Raw genomic sequence first — 22,829 nt, 5'->3', positions numbered from 1 at the left:
TAACACTGTATCATAACTACACTGGAATTAAAAGAAAAGAAATAAAAATAATAAAAACAAATAAACAACCTGACTTTACACCTCAAGGAACTAGAAAAAGAGTAACTAAACCCAAAGATCGCAGAGAAAGGAAATAACAAAAAAGCAGAGCAGAAATAAATTAGAGATTAAAAAAAAAGAAAATTTCAACAAAATGAGAGTTGGTTTTTGAAAAAATAAACAAAATTGCAAATGTTTAGCTAGACTAACCAAGAAAAAGCAGAAAAAAAAGATAGTGGACTCAAATAGAATTAGAAATGAGAGACATTACAGCTGATACCTCATAAATACAAAGGATTGTAAGAAACTATAGTGAACAATTATGTGACAACAAATTGGATAATTTAGAAGAATGCATAAATTTCTAGAAATTACAAACTACCTAGACTGAATCATGAACAAATAGAAAATGTGAACAAATCAGTAATGAGTAAGGAGGTAGAATCAATAATCAAAAATCTCCGAATAAAGTACTGCCTAGGACCAAATTGTTTCATGGGTAAATTCTACCAAACAGTTGAAGAAGAATTAATGCTAATTGTTCTCACACTCAAACTCATCCCAGACACTTCCAAACTATTTTACATGGCCAACATTGCCCTAATACCAAAGCCAGACAAGGACACTATAAGAAAAGGTAACTGCAGGCCAAAATCCCTGATGAACAAAAAAACCCTCAACACAATACTAGCAAACTGGATTCAACAACATATTAAAAGGATCTTACACAGTGACCACATGGAAATTTTCCCTGGAATTCAAAGAAGGTTTAACATATGCAAATGAGTAAATATGATACACCACATTGAAGGGAATGAAGGATAAAAATCATATGATCATCCCAATAAATGCAGACAAAAAATTTAACAAAATTCAACATCCTTTCATGATGAAAACTCTCAACAAATTAGGTATAAGTGGAATGTACTTCAACATAATAAAGGCCATACCTGACAAGCCCACAGCGAACATCATACTCAAGGGTGAAAAACTGAAAACTTTTCATTAATGATCAGGAACAAGACAAGGATGTTCATTCTTACCACTTCTATTCAACAGTACTGGAAGTCCTAACCAGATCATTTAGGCAAGAAAAAGAAATAAAAGGCATCCAAATTGGAAAGGAAGAAGTAAAGTCATCTCTTCAGATGACTTAATATTATATATAGAAAATCTTAAAAGACTCCACAAAAAAAAAAAAACCTGTTAAACAAATTCAGTGAAATTGCAGGATACAAAATCAATATACAAAAATTAGTTGCCCTTTTATATAGTAACAATGAACTATCTGAAAAATTAAGAAAACAATCCCATTTATTTTATTTTTTAAAAGATTTTATTTATTTCTTTGACAGACAGCGAGAGAGGGAACACAAGCAGGGGGAGTGGGAGAGGGAGAAGCAGGCTTCCCTCTGAGCAGAGAGCCCGATGTGGGGCTCGATCCCAGGACCCCGGGATCATGACCTGAGCTGAAGGCAGACGCTTAACGACTAAGCCACCCAAGTGCCCTGAAAACAATCCCATTTAAAATAACATCTAAAATACTTAGAAATAAATTTAACCGAAGAGATGAAAGATCTATACACTGAAACCATAAGACATTGATGAAAGAAATTGAAGAAGACACAAGTAAATGGAAAGATATCATGTGTTCACAGATTGCAAGAATTGAGATTGGAAGAATTAATATTGTTAAAATGTCCATATTACCCAAAATGATCTATAGGAAAACCTGTCATTTGTGACAACACAGATAAATCTCGAAGACATTATGCTGTGAAATAAGGCAGACACAGAAAGACAAATACTGCATGATCTCAGTTATATGTGGAATCTAACAAAGTCGAACTTATAAAAACAGAAGAGGATGATGATTATCAGGGTTTAGGAGTTGGGGGAATTGGGGATATGTTGGTGAAAGGATACAAACTTTCAGTTATTAAATGAATAAGTTATAAAGACCTAAGTTACTGCATGTTCTCTATAATTGTAATAATGTATTATATACTTGAAATTTGCTAAGGGAATAAATCTTAAGTGTTTTCACCACAAAAAGTAACTATTTGAGGTGATGGGTATGTTAATTAGCTTGATTGTGGTGATCATTTCACAATGTATTTGTATATCAAAATGTCTTGTTTTACTCCGTAGAATCAGGTACTGCAAAATAGAATGGTATTCTTGTTCTCTTTTAGAAGGCCTGTATTTCTTTATGGAACAGATTTAAAATTACTTCAGAATTCCCTTCTCCTATTGATTCTCTTTCTTTTCCCTCATTTTCCAGTCTTGCAGAATGATATTTTTAAACTCCCACTTCCAACACTGGAGAAGAATATAATCTTGATTCTAAATAGTAATAAGCAGTGTTGGACCTACACAGCACAGTTTTTTCTAGTTGAAGAGTGTTTTATTCCATTTAGGTCCTAATGACTCCTGTTCTTCGTTGAAAAATGTGAAGCTTCTTGATGGGGAGGGTACAAGGGACTCATCTACCTTACACACACACCTCATTGTGTGCATGAGCAATCTGAATTTTCTTAGTTTAAAAAAAGTTACCCAGATTATTTCTATCAGATTTTTCCTAATAGTGTCTTACCCTTGAAAATTTGTTAGTGCCTCAAAAGTAAAAAAAAAAAAAATTGTACAAAAACACAGTGGCACTTCATTATCGTAGTGAAAAACCTGGAAATCAATTAAATATCTAGCATTAAGAAAATCATTGTATATTAACTTAATTGAATGTTAAATATTCCTTAAATTGACAACTGTGAAGACTCCATAGTAATATAGATTAATATTTACAAAATAAAGTCAAATGGAAAGAATGGAACATGAAACTCTAATATAAACTATGATTGCAACTATATACAAATACAAAAGGACAAGGTTAAAATGGAGTGTAAAAAATGAAAATAGCTGTATTAGCATGGTGAATTATGGATATTCTTTTTAAAAATTTTTTTTTAAATTTTATTTATTTGAGAGAGAGAGAGAGAGAAATAGCATGAGAGGGGAGAGGGTCAGAGGGAGAAGCAGGCTCCCCGCTGAGCTGGGAGCCCGATGCGGGACTCGATCCCAGGACTCCGGGATCATGACCCGAGCAAAGGCAGTCGCTTAACCAACTGAGCCACCCAGGCACCCTAAAAATTATTTTTTTTAATTAATTCTTTTTAATGTTCAATTAGTACATCATAAGTTTTTGTTGTAGTGTTCAGTGATTCATTAGTTATGTATTTAATAACTAAAATTGTTTTTTGAGTTTTCTAGGGTGGTTCACCACCCCTCAGACTTTCCATCCCACATGTGAAATTTCTTTTTAAAAAAATTTTATTGAGGTATAATTGACACAGTTAAGTGTACAATGTGATGATTTGACTAGGTATATGTATACATTATGAAAGAGTTCTAACCATTGATTAACATATTCATCACTTTTTTTAGTGAGAATATTTAAGTTCTATTCTCTTAGCAAAATTCAATTATACAACCTAGTATAGCTGTAGTCAGCTATAGTCACCATGTCATACGTTAGATCCTCAGACCTTTTTCATTTTTTTTTAAGATTTTATTTATTTGAAAGAGAGACACAGTGAGAGAGGGAACACAAGCAGGGGGAGTGGGAGAGGGAGAAGCAGGCTTCCCGCGGAGCAGGGAGCCCGATGCGGGGCTTGATCCCAGGACCCTAAGATCATGACCTGAGCCGAAGGCAGATGCTTAACAACTGAGCCACCCAGGCGCCCTGACCTTTTTCATTTTATAACTGAATGTTTGTACCCTTTTACCAACCTCTCCCCATTTCTCCTGCCCTCCAGTCCCTCCCAACCACTCTTCTCTCTGTTTCTAGAGTTTAACTTTTTTTTTTTTCCAGATTCTACATATAAGTGATGACATGAAAGATTTTATCTTTGTCTGGCTTATTTCACCTAGCATACTAGTCCTCCACGTTCATCCTTGTCACAAATGGCAGGATGCCCCCTCTTTTTTATGGCTGAATAATATTCCATTGTGTACATATACCATATTTTCTTTATCTCTTTATCAGTAAATGGACACTTAGGTTGTTTCCTATACCTTGGCTATTGTGAATATTGCTGCAGTGAACATGGGAGTAGAGATATCTCTTTCAAATAATGACATGGGATTGCTGGATCATATGGTAGTTCTAATTTTAATTTCTTGAGAAACCTCCATACTGTTTTCCATGATAACCCTACGTTTTACATTCCCACCAACAGCGTACAAGGTTTCCCTTTTCTCCACATCTTCACTAGCATTTGTTATCCCTTGTCTTTTTGATAATAGCAACTCTAATAGTTATGAGATGATATCTCATTGTGGTTTTGATTTGCATTTTCCAGATGATTAGTATTGTTGAGCACCTTTTCTTCTATCTGTTGGCTATTTGTATGTCTCCTTTTTTTAAAGATTTATTTATTTGAGAGAGAGAGCATGAGCAGGGGGAGGGGCAGATGGAGAGAGGAGAGAGAAAATCCTCAAGCAGACTCCCAGCTGAGCGTGGAGACTGACCTGGGCCTTGATCTCACAACCCTGAGATCATGACCTTGAGCCAAAATCAAGAGTCGAATGCTTGGGGAGCCTGGGTGGCTCAGTTGGTTAAGCATCTGCCTTTGGCTCAGGTCATGATCCCAGGGTCCTGGGATCGAGCCCCACATTGGGGTCCCTGCTCAGCAGAGAGCTTGCTTCTCCCTCTCCTGCCTTCCCTGATTGTGCTCTCTCTCTTTCTGTCAAATAAATAAATAAAATCTTAAAAAAAAAAAAAAAAGAAGAATCGAATGCTTAACCGACTGAGCCATCCAGGCACCCCTGTATGACTTTTTTGGAAAAATGTCTATTCAGGTCCTTTGCCCATTTTTAAATTTTTTTTTTGTTTTTTGTTTTTTGCTTTGCTATTGAGTTGTAGGAGTTCTTTGTATATTTTGGATATTAACCCTCTATTGAATATGTGGTCTTCAAATATTTTCTCCCATTCCCTAGGTTGCCTTTTAATTTTGTTGATGGTTTCTCTGAAATTTCTAATGTGGGGAAAGAAGAGAGAATATTGATTGCCACTTAATCTGTAACTTATACTGATCTAGACGGATCATAAAATGCACTTAGAACTCAACTAGAGAGGGTATTTTGTTTTGGTTGCCTAAAAAAGAAAACAATACAATTTCTTGGTTTTTTTCTAGAGGAGACTTAGAAAAATTAAGGTGAAATGTAGAGATATCTCTGTAATTTTATTATTTCTTTTCAACCTTTAGATACAAAGTTACGCTGATGCCCTAAACTGGTACTATTATTCTCTGAGATTTTATGCAGCTGATCAAACAGATCTGGACTTGGCCAAGCTGCGGAGGAACATGGCTTCCTGTTACCTGCATTTGAAACAACTTGATAAGGTCTTTTGATTTATCTGTTTTTCTTTTTCTTTTTTTTTTTTAAAGATTTTATTTATTTATTTGACAGAGAGAGACAGTGAGAGAGGGAACACAAGCGGGGGGCAGCGGGAGAGGGAGAAGCAGGCTTCCTGTGGAGCAAGGAGCCCGATGCGGGGCTCGATCCCAGGGCCCTGGGATCATGACCTGAGCCGAAGGCAGACGCTTAACGACTGAGCCACCCAGGCGCCCCTGATTTATCTATTTTTCAAAGGCAGGAGGTGTTACATGCAGTGGCAGAGAGGTAGATACAGTTTGGTGTGTCTTCTTGGCTACGAGGTTAAGATATCTGAGAGTTCTTTCATACAAGATAAACTCAAATTGATATTTTCCTGCTTTGTACACTGTAAACATGACTGATTGGGACTTCCCAGAAAGAGAGAACTTGAAAAACTATTAATTCCATTACTTACTGGGTTTTTTTGGCATCCTTTTCTGAAAAGTAATATATCATTGGAACTTCTGAACAAAGTTGTCTTGCTACTAACCATCTGCAATATTGTCTTTGAAGCCGACTAAATTTTAAGGTACACTTTTATTGGTCAAACATTTCAGTGTGGGAAAATACTCAGATAAAATGGTCATTCTTTTATGTACTGGGTTATCTGTTACCTATTCAACCACTTTAGAAAATGTTTAGCAACCGATTGTTTTTCAGAACAAAATTCTAGGAGGTGAATGAGATAAAAACCTATTTAAGGAAGGGACATTTCTTCCTTTGGGCATCATATAGTATGCACTTAAGTGGGGAAAGGTATTGGCTTGTGGAAGGACAAGTGTGGGCCCAGATAAAATATGAAGGCTTTTGTTGCTTTTCAGGTTTTAATGACAAGTTTAGGGGAAAATATGTGATTACTGATTGCAATTCCAGACATTTTCTTTGAGTTTTTGTTTACTTTGAAGGGTTGTTTGACTAAATACTTTAAATTTTCTTTGAAAAGAATATTTACCATTTAGTTTGTATTTTAAAAACTTATAGTTCTGGAAGAGATGTTGAAATGTTACTTAGTTCATGATAGTTCAGCATAGCCTAGCATTTAAGTGTTTCAGAAAGATAGTTGACACTACTATTGACTTAAAGACCTGAAAAAGAAGATTATCATACAGGTTTCATTACCTAATTCATTATATTTCTGCGTAGGATGCCATTAACTATTTCAGAAAGATAGTTGCTTACTTAAAGACATAAAGAAGGTGATCAGAAAGTTACTGTAACTTTCATGATTTATGTTGGCCTGATAGTTTGGGAAGGACTTGGAGTCAGACATGCCATTTGGATGAATACTTTTCAGGCCAAGGAAGGGTATCTCTTCTGCTATCTGTTCAGCTAATGCGGATAGAGTACAGCACAAGACACTGTGATAGTCTTTGAGGATACAGACGTGAATAAGACATAGTAGCCTTTAACTCAACCAAGCAGCTAGCCTCAGGGTATCCTAATGGGCAGATCTTTAAAGGTTTTATTTATTTGAGAGAGAGAGCGAGTGCACGCATGAACGGGGGGTGGGTGAGGGGCAGAGGGAGAGGGAGAAGCAGACTCTCCATTGAGCAGGGAGCCCAACGTGAGGCTCGATCCCAGGACCCAAGGATCATGACCTGAGCCAAAGACAGATGCTCAACTTACTGAGCCACCCAGACATCCCTAGAATATGAGGCTCTTTTTTAAGAGTGGAGGTCAGGCATAGGGGACCAGTCTAGGATGCAGTTACTAGAACTGAAGTGAGTAGATACAGTCTTTCAAGACTTGAAGCAGTGCCTTTTCCTTTTTTTTTTTTTTTAAAGTAGTCTCTACACCCAGTGTGGGGCTTGAACTCACGACACTGAGATTGAGTCACATGCTCCACCGATTGAGCCAGTCAGGCACCCTGAAACAGTGCTTCTTAAGTCTCCTCTGACTAATGTCAAGTTTGATCTTAGAGCCTAATATAGGAGTAAGCCTATAATTTTGAGTACAAATGGTATTAGTAGTAAGGAGGAGAAGAAGAGGAGAGCGGGAAACCAGGCATGTCCTAATAGTGTATACTCAGCATGTAATTATATCATTTAAGGCCAGACTGGTGATGAAGCCAAAAGTTATTCTCAGTATGTTCAAGGTAATCTTGTTGATTACTGTTAGTATATTTTTCTCTTCATCTTTTCTGTCTTGAACTTAGCAGACATTGATTTGGTACCCGCCATATGTAAGGAATACTCTCCTGTGCACTAAGACAGATAGAAAGGTGAAAAGAAATTACACAATCCATTATATTTTACTGTTTTACTATTCCCACCTTCCCTTGTTAATTTTCATTGTCTTTTTTTCACTCCTTTCCTTGAGCTATTTGAACGTTGTTCAGAAAAAATTTATGAAACCATGTTTACTGGATCTGCTAAAATTGCATGGTTTTTCAGCTAGGTACTCAATAAAACTGACTCTTACTAACTTTCTGTCATATTCCTCACAATGGTGATTCCAAAATTTTTTGTCCTTAAGCCACCATGCTTTACCCTTCCCTTTAGCAAAAAACTTTATCTTGTAATTTTCTGAACTTATAGCCACTCACATAAACTTCGTCAACTTTTCCTTTCTTTACACTTCCTTTCTTCTTCTTATCTCTTAGAAAGAACTTTTTCTGGGGACCTTCTCTACAAATCTCAACTTGAACTCTTGTTTTTTTTTTTAAAGATTTTATTTATTTATTTGACAGAGAGACAGCGAGAGAGGGAGCACAAGCAGGGGGGGGAGTGGGAGAGGGAGAAGCAGGCTTCCCGCGGAGCAGGGAGCCCAATGCGGGGCTCGATCCCAGGACCCCGGGATCATGACCTGAGCTGAAGGCAGACGCCTAACGACTGAGCCACCCAGGCGCCCTCAACTTGAACTCTTTAATATTTCTCTCTCAACTGTTTCTTTCCCCATCACTACAATTATTTTGACATCTTCTTTATTCAAAAACCCTTCTTCAGGCTTGTCATCCTGCTCAAATTACAGTTCTCTCTTGTCCTTCCTTTCACCAAACTTTTTAACCTAAAATTACTGCTGATATTTTTTTCACTGTGCATTTATTTAAAAAATATGTATTGACTGTTTACTATATGTTAAGTACTGTCCTAGGCATTGGAGTATAGTAATGAACAAAACAGACAAAAACACCTACACCCATGGAGTTTATCACTCTCCTAGGAGAGACAGAAAATAAAAAGATGAATATTATGGCATATTACAGAGGTCAGCAAAATTTCTGTGAAGAACCACATAGTAAATATTTTAGGTGTTTTACACCATACAGTGTCTGTTGCAGCTATTCAGCTCTGCTGTTGTTCCATGAAAACAGCCATAGACCATGTGTAAACAAATGGGCATGGCTGCATTCCAATGAAACTTCATTATTTAGGAACACTGAAATGTGAATTTCATATAATTTTCATGTGTCATAAAATATTATTCTTCTTTGGATTTTTTTTTCAACCTTTCAAAAATGTAAAAGCCTTCTTAGCTTGTGGACTATACAAAAATAGATGGTGGCCTAGAAGTGGCCCAAAGGCCATAGTTTGCTGGCCCTGTTACATTAGTGATAAGTGCTACGGAGAAAACTAAGGAGGAAAGGGTGGCATTAAATGTTTTAGAAGAGGAATAAAGGGTTGAAATTTTAGATAGGGTGGCCAAGGAAGGCCCCAGTGAGAAGGTGATTTTTGAGTAGAGACCTGAGGAAATGAGGGATCTGGCTATGTGGGTATCTGGGGAGGGGGGAATCCCACGGCATTCCAAATAGCAGGAATAGCAAGTGCAAAGGTAGTGGGGATAGGAGAATACCTGGGGTATTTGAAGAATAGCAAAGGGACGGGTGTGGCTTTAGCACAGGTAATATTAAGGAAAGTAGGAACTGTGATCAGGGAAATAGTGGGGAAACGGATCATGTAAGAAAGACATTGTAGTTCATTGTAAAGATTTGTCATTAATGCTAGGCGAGATGGGGAGCCATGCAGGGTTTTGGGCAGAGGAATGACATGATCTGACTTGCATTTTATTTTATTTTTTGAGTTTAAAAAATTTTTAAGATACAGAACACTTCACAAATTTGCATGTCATCCTTGTGCAGGGGCCATGCTAATCTTCTCTGTATTGTTCCAGTTTTAGTATATGTACTGCCAAATTGAGCACGATCTACCCTGCATTTTAATAAGATCAGTCTTACCACTGTATTGAATAGGCTAGGGCAGGTGCAAGGGTGGAGGCAAGGAGACCATTTAGGAGGCCACTGAAATAATCTAGGCAAGAGATGAGGTGGCATGGACTGGAGTGGAAGAATTGTGGATGGGGAGCAGATTCTAAATAGAGTATAAAAGTAAAGATGACAGAATTCCCTGACAATTCCCAACCAGATGTAGGATAGAAGAAAAAGAATAGACAAGGCTATCTAAGGTTTTTGGCCTCACTACCTATCCCCCTCTTGATGATTTTTGCATCTTTGATTCTATAAAGATCACTAGTGACCTTTTAATGATCAGGTCTAATGATCTTTTCTCAGTCCTTCTTATCCTCTGATCTCTCTAGCACAAAACAATGTAATACTGTCAACCACTTCATCCTTCTGGAAACTTTCTCTTTGGCTTCTATGACATCTCTTAATCCTATTTATTGCTCTAGCTATTCCTTCTCTGTTTCTGTTACTGGCTCTTTTCACCAAATAAATATTGGATGAGGGCAGGTATTATGTTTGTCTTCTTCACTATTTTATCCCTAACACCCATGACCATGCCTGGTACTTGGTAAGTTTTCAATAAACATTTGTTGAGTGAATTTATTATCTGGTCTCTTCTTTTTTTTTTTTTTCTTCTGTACACTCTACCCTCAGTAATCCATCTTAGCTTCAACTCTTCATTCCTAAATCTGTATGTCTAGCCCTGATCTCTCTCATAGCCCACATTCACTTTTCATCGTTGGGTGTACCCAGCAATCTGAGACTGAAATTTTAGATTCTTGGATTCCTTCTGCTCCCCCTGTATTCATCATGTGCCATGGCTGATCAGTTCTATTTCTGCAGTATTTTTGCCAGCTGTCTCCTCTTCCATCTTTACCTCACTACTCTAGTCCAGGCTTTCATCACCTCTGTCACCATTGGAATAATGTTCTAACCAATTACAGGGAGCCATTCGATAATTTTCAGTGGCTCTCTGTAAATAAAGACCAAATTCCTTGGTGCTTAAGGTCCTCCAAAATCTAGACATAATATAATCCTATTTTATTTCCATTACATGTATACTGTGTTTGTCCTAAATTGGATTATTTGCAGCTTCCTAACCATGATCTGTGCTTTTCTACCTCTGTACCTTTTTCCATGCTTCTCCATTGCAAATGACCTCTTCCCTGCATTTCTACCTTATGAAATTTCCTTTATCAAAGCCTAGGTCCTAATGACAATCTTCGCTTTATAAGGAAATTTCTGAGTCTTACTTTTCTTCTAAAACTTTGTAACACTTCTGTTTCTACCTAGGTACTTATATTCTGCACTGTATTCTAGTTATTTGTATACCTGACTTAGCCCCCTATCAGAGTGCCATCTCCCTGAGACAGGGACCATATCTTATCTTTATTTTCCCTGACAGCTGGCATAGAGACTCAATAAATACCTGTCAGTTTCTTGTGATTAAAGGAATTGCATTTGTTCATACTGTTTCTGTCCTTGCTCCTGTGGAAAATTGGAAACTAAAAGTGATGAAGATCTATGCTTGATTATCAGAACTGAAGGAGATTACATTATTTTAGAAAACACCCCATTATTCTTTTTTTTATTATTATGTTATGTTAATCACCATACATTACATCATTAGTTTTTGATGTAGTGTTCCATGATTCATTGTTTGCGTATAATACCCAGTGCTCCATGCAGAACGTGCCCTCTTTAATACCCATCACCAGGCTAACCCATCCTCCTACCCCCCTCCCCTCTAGAACCCTCAGTTTGTTTTTCAGAGTCCATCGTCTCTCATGGTTCATCTCCCCCTCCAATTTCCCCCCCTTCATTCTTCCCCTCCTGCCAGCTTCTTTTTTTTTTTTTAACATATAATGTATTATTTGTTTCAGAGGTACAGATCTGTGATTCAACAGTATTCCACAATTCACAGAGCTCACCATAGCACATACACTCCCCAATGTCTATCACCCAGCCACCTATCCCTCCCACCTGCCACCACTCCAGCAACCCTCAGTTTGTTTCCTGAGATTAAGAATTCCTCATATCAGTGAGGTCATATGATACCTGTCTTTCTCTGATTGACTTATTTCGCTCAGCATTAATACCCTCCAGTTCCATCCACATCGTTGCAAATGGCAAGATTTCATTCCTTTTGATGGCTGCATAATATTCCATTGTATATATATACCACATCTTCTTTATCCATTCGTCTGTCGATGGACATCTTGGCTCTTTCCACAGTTTGGCCATTGTGGACATTGCTGCTATAAACATCGGGGTGCACGTACCCTTTCGGATCCCTACTTTTGTATCTTTGGGGTAAATACCCAGTAGTGCAATTGCTGGATCGTATGGTCAAAAGCTTTTTATCTTGATGAGGTCCCAATAGTTCATTTTTGCCCTTGCTTCCCTTGCCTTTGGCGATGTTTCTAGGAAGAAGTTGCTGTGGCTGAAGTCGAAGAGGTTGCTGCCTGTGTTCTCCTTTAGGATTCTGATGGACTCCTGTCTCACATTGAGGTCTTTCAACCATTTGGAGTCTATTTTTGTGTGTGGTGTAAGAAAATGGTCCAGTTTCATTCTTCTGCATGTGACTGTCCAATTTTCCCAACACCATTTGTTGAAGAGACTGTCTTTTTTCCATTGGACATTCTTTCCTGCTTTGTCAAAGATTAGTTGACCATAGAGTTGAGGTTCCATTTCTGGGATCTCTATTCTGTTCCATGGATCTATGTGTCTGTTTTTGTGCCAGTACCATGCTGTCTTGATGATGACAGCTTTGTAATAGAGCTTGAAGTCCGGAATTGTGATGCCGCCGGCTTTGCTTTTCTTTTTCAATATTCCTCTGGCTATGCGGGGTCTTTTCTGGTTCCATACAAATTTTAGGATTATTTGTTCCATTTCTTTGAAAAAAGTGGATGGTATTTTGATGGGGATTGCCTTGAATGTGTAGATTGCTCTAGGTAGCATTGACATCTTCACAATATTTGTTCTTCCAATCCATGAGCATGGAACGTTTTTCCATTTCTTTGTGTCTTCCTCAGTTTCTTTCATGAGTATTTTATAGTTTTCTGAGTACAGATCCTTTGCCTCATTGGTTAGATTTATTCCTAGGTATCTTATGGTTTTGGGTGCAATTATAAATGGGACCGACTCCTTAATTTCTCTTTCTTCTGTCTTGTTGGTGTATAGGAATGCCACTGATTTCTGTGCATTGGTTCTATATCCTGCCACTTTACTGAATTCCTGTACGAGTTCTAGCAGTTTTGGGGTGGAGTCTTTTGGGTTTTCCACATAAAGTATCATATCATCTGCAAAGAACGAGAGTTTGACTTCTTTGCCGATTCAGATGCCTTTTATTTCTTTTTGTTGTCTGATTGCTGTTGCTAGGACTTCTAATACTATGTTGAATAGCAGTGGTGATAGTGGACATCCCTGTCGTGTTCCTGACCTTAGGGGGAAAGCTCTCAGTTTTTCCCCATTGAGAATGATATTCGCTGTGGGTTTTTCATAGATGGCTTTTATGATATTGAAGTATGTACCGTCTATCCCTGTGCACTGAAGAGTTTTGATCAAGAAAGGATGTTGTACTTTGTCAAATGCTTTTTCTGCATCTATTGAGAGGATCATATGGTTCTTGTACTTTCTTTTATTAATGTAGTGTATCACATGGATTGATTTGCAGATGTTGAACCAACCTTGCAGCCCAGGGATAAATCCCACTTGGTCGTGGTGAATAATCCTTTTAATGTACTGTTGAATCCTATTAGCTAGTATTTTGGTGACAATTTTTGCATCCATGTTCATCAGGGATATTGGTCTGTAATTCTCCTTTTTGATGGGGTCTTTGTCTGGTTTGGGGATCAAGGTAATGGAGGCCTCATAAAACGAGTTTGGAAGTTTTCCTTCCATTTCTATTTTTTGGAACAGTTTCAGAAGAATAGGTATTAATTCTTCTTGAAATGTTTGGTAGAATTCCCCTGGGAAGCCATCTGGCCCTGGGCTTTTGTTTGTTGGGAGATTTTTGATGACTGCTTCAATTTCCTTAGTGGTTATAGGTCTGTTCAGGTTTTCTGTTTCTTCCTGGTTCAGTTTTGGTAGTTGATACATCTCTAGGAATGCATCCATTTCTTCCAGATTATCTAATTTGCTGGCATAGAGTTGCTCATAATATGTTCTTATAATTGTTTGTATTTCTTTGGTATTGGTTGTGATCTCTCCTCTTTGATTCATGATTTTGTTTATTTGGGTCATTTCTCTTTTCTTTTTGATAAGTCTGGCCAGGGGTTTATCAATCTTGTTAATTCTTTCAAAGAACCAGCTCCTAGTTTTGTTGATCTATTCTACTGTTCTTTTGGTTTCTATTTCATTGATTTCTGCTCTGATCTTTCTTATTTCTCTTCTCCTGCTGGGTTTAGGTTTTATTTGCTCTTCTTTCTCCAGCTCCTTTAGGTGTAGGGTTGGGTTGTGTATTTGAGACCTTTCTTGTTTCTTGAGAAAGGCTTGTATTGCGATATACTTTCCTCTTAGGACTGCCTTTGCTGCATCCCAAAGATTTTGAACAGTTGTGTTTTCATTTTCATTTGTTTCCATGAATTTTTTTAATTCTTTAATTTCCTGGTTGACCCATTCATTCTTTAGTAGGATGCTCTTTAGCCTCCGTGTATTTGAGTTCTTTCCAACTTTCCTCTTGTGATTGAGTTTTAGTTTCAAAGCATTGTGGTCTGAAAATATGCAGGGAATGATCCCAATCTTTTGGTACCGGTTGACACCTGATTTGTGACCTAGGATGTGATCTATTCTGGAGAATGTGGCATGGGCATGGGCACTAGAGAAGAATGTGTATTCTGTTGCTTTGGGATGGAATGTTCTGAATATATCTGTGAAGTCCATTTGGTCCAGTGTGTCATTTAAAGTCTTTATTTCCTTGTTGATCTTTTGCTTAGATGATCTGTCCATTTCAGTGAGGGGGGTGTTAAAGTCCCCCACTATTATTGTATTGTTGTCGATGTGTTTCTTTGCTTTTGTTATTAATTGCCTTATATAATTGGCTGCTCCCATGTTAGGGGCATAGATATTTACAATTGTTAGATCTTCTTGTTGGATAGACCCTTTAAGTACGATATAGCGTCCTTCCTCATCTCTTGTTACAGTCTTTGATTTAAAATCTAATTTATCTGATATAAGGATTGCCACCCCAGCTTTCTTTTGGTGTCCATTAGCATGGTAAATGGTTTTCCACCCCTTCACTTTCAATCTGGGGGTGTCTTTGGGTCTAAAATGAGTCTCTTGCAGACAGCATATCAATGGGTCTTGGTTTTTTATCCAATCTGATAGCCTGTGTCTTTTGATTGGGGCATTTAGCCCATTTACATTCAGGGTAACTATTGAAAGATAGGAATTTGGTGCCATTGTATTGCCTGTAAGGTGACTGTTACTGTATATTGTCTCTGTTCCTTTCTGGTCTATGTTGCTTTTAGGCTCTCTCTTTGCTTAGAGGACCCCTTTCAAGATTTCTTGGAGGGCTGGTTTTGTGTTTGCAAATTCCTTTAGTTTTTGTTTGTCCTGGAAGCTTTTTATCTCTCCTTCTATTTTCAAGGACAGCCTAGCTGGATAAAGTATTCTTGGCTGCATATTTTTCTCATTTAGTGCTCTGAAGATATCATGCCAGTCCTTTCTGGCCTGCCAGGTCTCTGTGGATAGGTCTGTGGCCAGTCTAATGTTTCTACCATTGTAGGATACAGATCTCTTGTTTCGAGCTGCTTTCAGGATTTTCTCTTTGTCTCTGAGACTCATAAGTTTTACTAGTAGATGTCGGGGTGTTGACCTATTTTTATTGATTTTGAGGGGGTTCTCTGTGCCTCCTGGAGTTTGATGCCTGTTTCCTTCCCCAAATTAGTGAGGTTCTCTGCTATAATTTGCTCCAATATGCCTTCTGCCCCTCTCTCCTTCTTCTTCTTCTGGGATCCCAATTATTCTAATGTTTCGTCTTATGGTATCACTTATCTCTCATATTCTGCCCTCGTGATCCAGTAGTTGTTTATCTCTTTTTTTCTCAGCTTCTTTATTTTGCATCATTTGGTCTTCTGTATCACTAATTCTCTCTTCTGCCTCATTTATCCTAGCGGTTAGAGCCTCCATTTTTTATTGCACCTCATTAATAGCCTTTTTGATTTCAACTTGGTTAGATTTTAGTTCTTTTATTTCTCCAGAAAGGGTTTCTCTAATAAGTTCCATGGTTTTTTCAAGCCCAGCTAGCATCTTTAAAATCATCATTTGGAACTCTTGTTCTGACATCTTACTAATGTCCGTATTGATTAGGTCCCTGGCAGTCAGTACTGCCTCTTGTTCTTTTTGTTGAGGAAATCACCCCATTATTCTTTTCTGTAGCTCAGTTCCTTTCCTTTGGGAAGAGGGAAACACATTTTGTTTTATTCTCCTTTAAAATAAAATATAAAAAAAATAAAAAATAAAATAAAATATTAAATCATAGGTCAGAAGTTAATTTGGGTGGATTAAAGGAGTAGGAATATATTCCTCTGAACTCTTAGTAGGTTATGTGCATTCATTAGTTCATATATTTGGCAACATCCTTTTGAGATAGTAAACCTAAAGATAGATACTTTCTTTTGTGTATTTTCAAAGTGATATAACTGTAAATTTTTCATTGCTATTATCCATTGAGAGTATCTCCAGTACTTTGTATGAGACAACATTAAACTGTGTAGTTTCATAGACATCATCTCTGCCTTTGGGGAGTTTATAGTACCTTAAATCCAGAATCTTAATATTATTACATTATTTTTGAGAATTTTTAAGTGTTTGGTTTGCGTAAGTCATAGGCTTGAATAGACAGACTTAGTATAGGGGAAACGAGCTTGGGTTTTATGTATAGGAGCAATTGATAACAACTTCATATAATGGGATTTTGCTGCAAATCACAATAAAACCTTAATTTTTATTAAGATATGGATAATGGATTGTTTCGGTGATAGTCTATGATAAAGTTAATGGTAATGCACAATTGAGCACTCTTTAACTCAGTGTAGAAATCTCGTCTTCTGCTTACAACTACGATTTAGCTACATGAAGTGTCATTAGTACTACTAAAGATTGATGAAACTAAAGCACGATTTCAAAGCACAGTGTGGTGATAAGACAACATTTATAAGGTGAGACTATTTAGAGAATATTTATATGACCTAAAGTGAAAACCACCACGTCTCATGTGTTGGTTCTTCTTATTCTTACTACATGGAGTTCTAAAAATCATGCCTTTTTATTGTAGGACTGAAAATGACCTTGTGATCAGAAGTAAACTAGTAATGGTCACTAGGTGGCACTGTGGCCTTTGTTTCTATTATAACAGCTTGTCATTGATTTTGTGATGCTTTGGCAGGTGTAGCCATTCCTACGATATTTTAGTCAACTAAAAACCCCAAATCTTTCACGTGTGCTGCTGATAAGCCACATTTCATCTATTCTGTTCTTGTACAGCTTTTTGGGGGGATCCAAGTATGGGATATTTTGTTACTACCTCTTTATCTTCATCTTACTCGAATGGGCTCATCATTTCAGTCTATTGAAGTGTCTTCAGATCTGATTCTGTCTTCTAACATATTAGTTACTCTTTTCGGCTTCAGGTCATATCTACACTCAATCAGTATTCACAAAAGTCCTCATCTACACATTCCGATTCTAAATTCACATGATATACGCCACACCACTTGATATTCTATTATACACTTTTATTAATTTGCAGTTACGTTGTACATGTAAATTTTCTTTCCACAAAAATATTTTAAACTTATCTATAGAAAGGATCATGTATTCTACTTATTCTATAATACCAGATACAGATTAGGCATTCAATAAATATTTGGGGACTTAAAACCTCAATTACGGTATTTTTATAGTATAGCTGTATCAAGAATGAGCCCCAGCGGAACTTCATCTCATGTTTACTTATGTGCTTTCTTTTACATCCATATAGATTATTTCTAAAAATTTTTACATCCACAAGACTATTTCTAAAATAATCACCCTGTATTCTGCTCTGGTTACAGCATATCTACAGTATTGTGTAGGACTAGGGGGCAACCCTTTTTTTTTTTTTTTTTTTTTAAAGATTTTATTTATTTGAGACAGAGAGAATGAGAGAGACAGAGAGCACACGAGAGGGGGAGGGTCAGAGGGAGAAGCAGGCTCCCTGCCGAGCAGGGAGCCCGAGGCGGGACTCGATCCTGGGACTCCAGGATCATGACCTGAGCCGAAGGCAGTCGCTTAACCAACTGAGCCACCCAGGCTCCCCGGGGGGGGTGGGCAACCCTTTTTAAGGAGGATATTGACAAACTGCTATGCCAAGGGGAAGACACTCAGGATGGTGAGAGCACTCAAACCATCTTATTGGAAGAATAAAGCAAATATGGATGTTAAACTTGGAAAGTGGAAGATTTAGGAGGAACATAATAGCTTCCTCCTAATATTTGAATGGCTGTCAAGGAGTAAAAGAATTAAATTTATTCCATGCACATTTCCATGGGTGAGACTTACAAGGAGTGAGATTTCAGTCATCATAAGGAAACTCTAATGATTAGACCAGTCCAAAACTGAAATGGATTTTCTTAAAATATAATAAATTCGCTCTCAAATAAATAAATAAAATCTTTAAAAAAATATATAGTAAATTCCCTCTCCCTGAAGGTATTTAAGCAGAGAGTGACTACTTGGTGTGAATGTTATGAAGAAGATTCAAGCATCAGAAGAATTTTTTTGACTAAGAGAATTTTAAGATCTCTTCTAACCATATTGCTCTAAGATATCATTATAATCTGGTAAAATCTTTAATAATCAGGTTTTTTGGGAGTTCATAAATTCACAGATTATTGAATTATGGAACTAAAAGGACCCTTATAAAACATTATTAATTTACTTTAAAAATCAAATTTATTAAAGTATAATTTACACTAAAAAAATACTCATTTTAAGTATACAGTTAGATAGTTTTAGCAAATATATACCCCAGCGTACCACTACCCCAGTCTAGATATAGAATATATTCATTACCTTAAAAGATTCCCTTGTGCTCCTTCCAAGTCAATCCCCATCCACATTCTCAGCTCCAGGCAGTCACTAATACACTTTCCATCACTATTGATTACATTTATCTTTCCTAGAGTTTCATATACATGTAATCATACAGTATGTGCTTTTTGTTGTTGTTGTTGTTGTTTTGTTTTTTTGGTCTGACTTCTTTCAGTTATCATCATGTTTTAGAGAATCACTCATGTTGTTGCCTATATCAATAGATTGTTCCTATTTATTCCTGAGTAGTATTCCATTGTATGGATATTCCACAGTTTGTTTATCCATTTATCTATTGATGGACATTTTGGTTTTTCCAGTTTGAGGTTATTATGAATAATGCTACTATTGAACATTCAAGGTAGAAATCTTTGTATGGATATTTGTTTTGATTGCTCTGGGGAAATATCCGGAGGTGGAATTGCTGGGTTATGTGGTAACTATATTTCTAAGTTTATAAGAAATCACCAAACTGTTTCCCAAAGGAGTTGTACCATATTACATTCCTGCCTATCAATGGTGAATGTGCCAGTTCATCCACATCCTTGCCAATATACGGTATTTTCAGTTCTTTTAATTTTAACAATTCTAGTAGGTGTGTTTTGGGTTTATTTTAGTAAAGTCAGATTTATTATATTTTTCTTTTATAGCTTGTTTATTGTATCCTTAGAAATCTTTGCTTGCCCCAAGATGGAAGAATTTTTCTTCAATGCTCTTTTTTTTCACTTTTGATATGTTTTACCGATTTACCCAATAAGCTTGGCTGTACATTTCTTCTGTGCTTTTTTCTAGACATTTTATAGTTTTAGCTGTTTTTATTTACTTTATTTATTTTTAAAGACTTTTATTTGAGAGCCAGTGAGAGAGAGCACGAGTGGGAGGGAGGGACAGAGGGAGAAGCAGACTCCCCGCTGAGCAGGGAGCCCAATGCGGGGCTTGATCCCAGGACCCCGGGATCATGACCTGAGCTGAAGGCAGCCGCTTAACTGACTGAGCCACCCAGGCACCCCACGTTTTAGCTGTTTTTAGACCTATGGCCCATTTTGAGATAATGTGTGTGTGTGCGCGCGCATACGCGCGCGTGCATGTGACAGAAAGAGGGAGGGAGAGAGAGAGAGAGAGAGAGAGAAAGGGTTAAGGTTCATTTTCCCCCATATGGATACCATGTTATTCTAGTACCGGTATTGAAAGACTGTCCTTACCCAACTGAATTGTCTTGGTACCTTTGTCAGATATCTAGTAATCATAGATATTGGGATTTGCTTCTGTACTCCATTCTGTCCTGTTGATTCTTTTTTTTCTTTTTTTCTTTTTTAAAGATTTTATTTATTTATTTTGACAGAGAGAGACACAGCGAGAGAGGGAACACAAGCAGGGGGAGTGGGAGAGGGAGAAGCAGGCTCCCCGCTGAGCAGGGAGCCCGATGCGGGGCTTGATCCCAGGACCCTGGGATCATGACCTGAGCCGAAGGCAGATGCTTAACGACTGAGCCACCCAGGCACTCCTGTCCTGTTGATTCTTTATATCTATCCTCATTCCTCACTGTCTTAATTGCTGTAGTATTATAGTAAGTCTTAAAATCAAGCTAGTAAGTCCTCAACTTTGTTCTTTTTTAGAATCTTTTGGCTACTTTAAGTCCTTTGTATTTTCACATAAATTGTAAAATCAGTTTGTCAATTACTACAAAAATGTTTGGTGGGATTTTTATTGGCATTGCATTGAATCTTTAGGTCAATTTAAGAAACAGTTAATATCTTAACAATTGTATTCAAATTCATTAACACAACATAGCATTCTATTTAGGTCTTGTTTAGTTTCCCTCATCAATATCTTACAGTTTCCAGCATAAAATCTTGCACATATTTTGTTAACTTTATCCCAGAGAATTCATGTTTTTGATGATATTGTATATGGTCTTACTTTATTAATTTCAATTTCCAATAGTTCATTGTTAGCATATAGAAATACAATCGATTTTTTAAAATTATGGTAAAATATATCATCTTAGCCTTTTATTTTTAAAGATTTTATTCATTTATGTGAGAGAGAGTGAGCAAGAGAAGAGAGCACGGACAGGGGCAGAGGCGGAGGGAAAGGGAGAGGGAGATGCAGACTCCCCGCTGAGCAGGGAGCCTGACTCAGGACTCGATCCTAGGACCCTGGGATCATGACCTGAGCTGAAGGCAGATGCTTAACCGACTGAGCCACCCAGGTACCCCTTAACTGTTTTTATGTATAGTTCTATGGCATTAATACATACACAATATTCAGTATCCATCTCCAGAACTCTTTTTATCATGTAAAACTGACACTCTGTGCCCATTAAACAATAATTCTTTGCTCCCCTCAACCCCCAGCCCTTGGCAACCAGAATTCAATGTTCTGTTTCTATGGCTTTGACTACTTTAGATACCTCATATAAGTGAAATCATACAGTACTTGCTCATTTCTGACTAGCTTATACCACATAGCATAATGTCCTCAAGGTTCATCCATGTTGTAGCATATATCAGAATTCCCTAACTTTTTAAGACTCAGTAATATTCCACTATATGCATATTACCACTTTTTGTTTATCCATTTATCTGTGGATGGACCCTTGGGTTGCTTCCATCTTTTAGCTTTTGTGAATAAAATTGCTATCAACTAGGTATACAAGTATCGGAGTCCCTGTATTTAATTCTTTTGTATATATACCTAGGAGGAGAATTGTGGGATTATTATTATTATTATTAGAATTGTGGGATTCTATGGTAATTCTATGTTTAACATTTGAGGAACAGCCACTGTTTTACATGATGGCTGTGTCATTTGACAGTCCCACCAGAAAGCACAAGTGTCCCAATTTCTCCACATCCTGACCAGTAGTTGTTATTTTCTCGTTTTTTGATAATACCCATCCTAACGGGTATGAAGTGGTTTCTTGTATTTTTGATTTGCATTTCCCTAATGAGCACTGATGTTGAGCATCTTTTCATGTGTTTATTGGCCATTTGTGTATCTTCTTTGGAGAAATTCCAAGTCTTTTTGCCCATTTTTTAAATTGGGTTGTTTATATTTTAGTTGTTGAGTTGTAGGAACCCTTTAATATTCTGGATATTAACCTACTATCAGTATATGATTTGCAAATATTTTCTCCCATTCTGTGGATTATCTTTTCCCTTTCTTGATAGTGTCCTTTGAAGCACAAACATTTTGTAATTTTGATGGAAGTCCAAATATCTATTTTTTATTTTGGTGCGTGTGCTTTTGGTGTCATATCCAAGAAATCACCACCAAATCCACTGTCATGATTTCCCCTTAAGTTTTCTTCTAAGACTTAAAATTGCAGCTTTTCCATGTAGGTCTTTGAACCATTTTGAATTACTTTTTATATGTGGGGTAAGGTACGGATCTGACTTCATTTTTCTACATGTGGATATCCTATTTTCCCAACATCATTTGTTGAAAAGACTGTCCTTCTTCCATTGAATGGTCTTGGCACCCTAGTCAAAAATCATTTGAACATATATGTGAGGGGTTATTTCTGGGCTTTATATTCTAATTCATTGGTCTATATGTCTGTCCTTATGCAAGTATCACACTGTTTTGATTACTGTGGCTTTGTACTACGTTTTGAAATTAGGAAGGGTGAGTCCTCCAAGTTTGTTCTTTTCTTCCAAGATATTTTTTGGCGACTCAGGTCCCTTGAAATTACATATGAATTTTAGGATGGGATTTTTTTAAATTTCTGTACAAAACAAAACAAATGGCATTGAGATTTTCATAGGGATTGCATTGGTCACTTTGGTTGTCTTCTTTTCAAAAAACTCTTTATCTTTTATTCTGGAAAATATATATGATTTTCAATTCTTTTTAACTTTAAAATTTTCCTTCCTTTTAACTTTTAAAACGTTTCCTGTGTTCTTTTGGCATTATTGGCTGTGTTTATTTACTCTCCTATTTCTTTTTTAGTCTTAATTTCTGAAATGGTTTATTTCTAATTTTTTTCAGAGATCTAGTACCTCATTTTTGATTTTTTCTAATTCTGATTTATGCCATTCTTTTATATCTTGTATCAATTTCTTAATATCTTTTATCTCATTTTGAAATGGTCAGT

General features: G+C 37.0%; 1 protein-coding gene and 1 non-coding gene across 3 annotated transcripts in view; one reads left to right on the top strand and one right to left on the bottom strand.

Annotated features, from left to right (window-relative positions):
• Positions 1-22,829, top strand: part of TEX11 (testis expressed 11) — a 317,684-nt gene that overhangs the window by 169,684 nt on the left and 125,171 nt on the right. For both annotated transcript variants that reach the window (XM_064574208.1, XM_045879303.3), the window contains exon 16: positions 5,304-5,441. In XM_064574208.1, coding sequence (XP_064430278.1) covers positions 5,304-5,441 — 138 coding nt within the window. The remainder of the gene's footprint in view (positions 1-5,303; positions 5,442-22,829) is intronic.
• Positions 9,509-9,615, bottom strand: LOC123851336 (U6 spliceosomal RNA). Its single transcript, XR_006792546.1, has one exon. It is a non-coding gene; the product is annotated as a U6 spliceosomal RNA (small nuclear RNA).

Source organism: Mirounga angustirostris, unplaced genomic scaffold (genome assembly GCF_029215605.1).
Source record: "Mirounga angustirostris isolate CCGP_5_RB_7025 unplaced genomic scaffold, mMirAng1.0.hap1 SCAF_11, whole genome shotgun sequence".
NCBI lineage: Eukaryota > Metazoa > Chordata > Mammalia > Carnivora > Phocidae > Mirounga > Mirounga angustirostris.
This window is presented reverse-complemented; position numbering and strand designations above follow the sequence as displayed.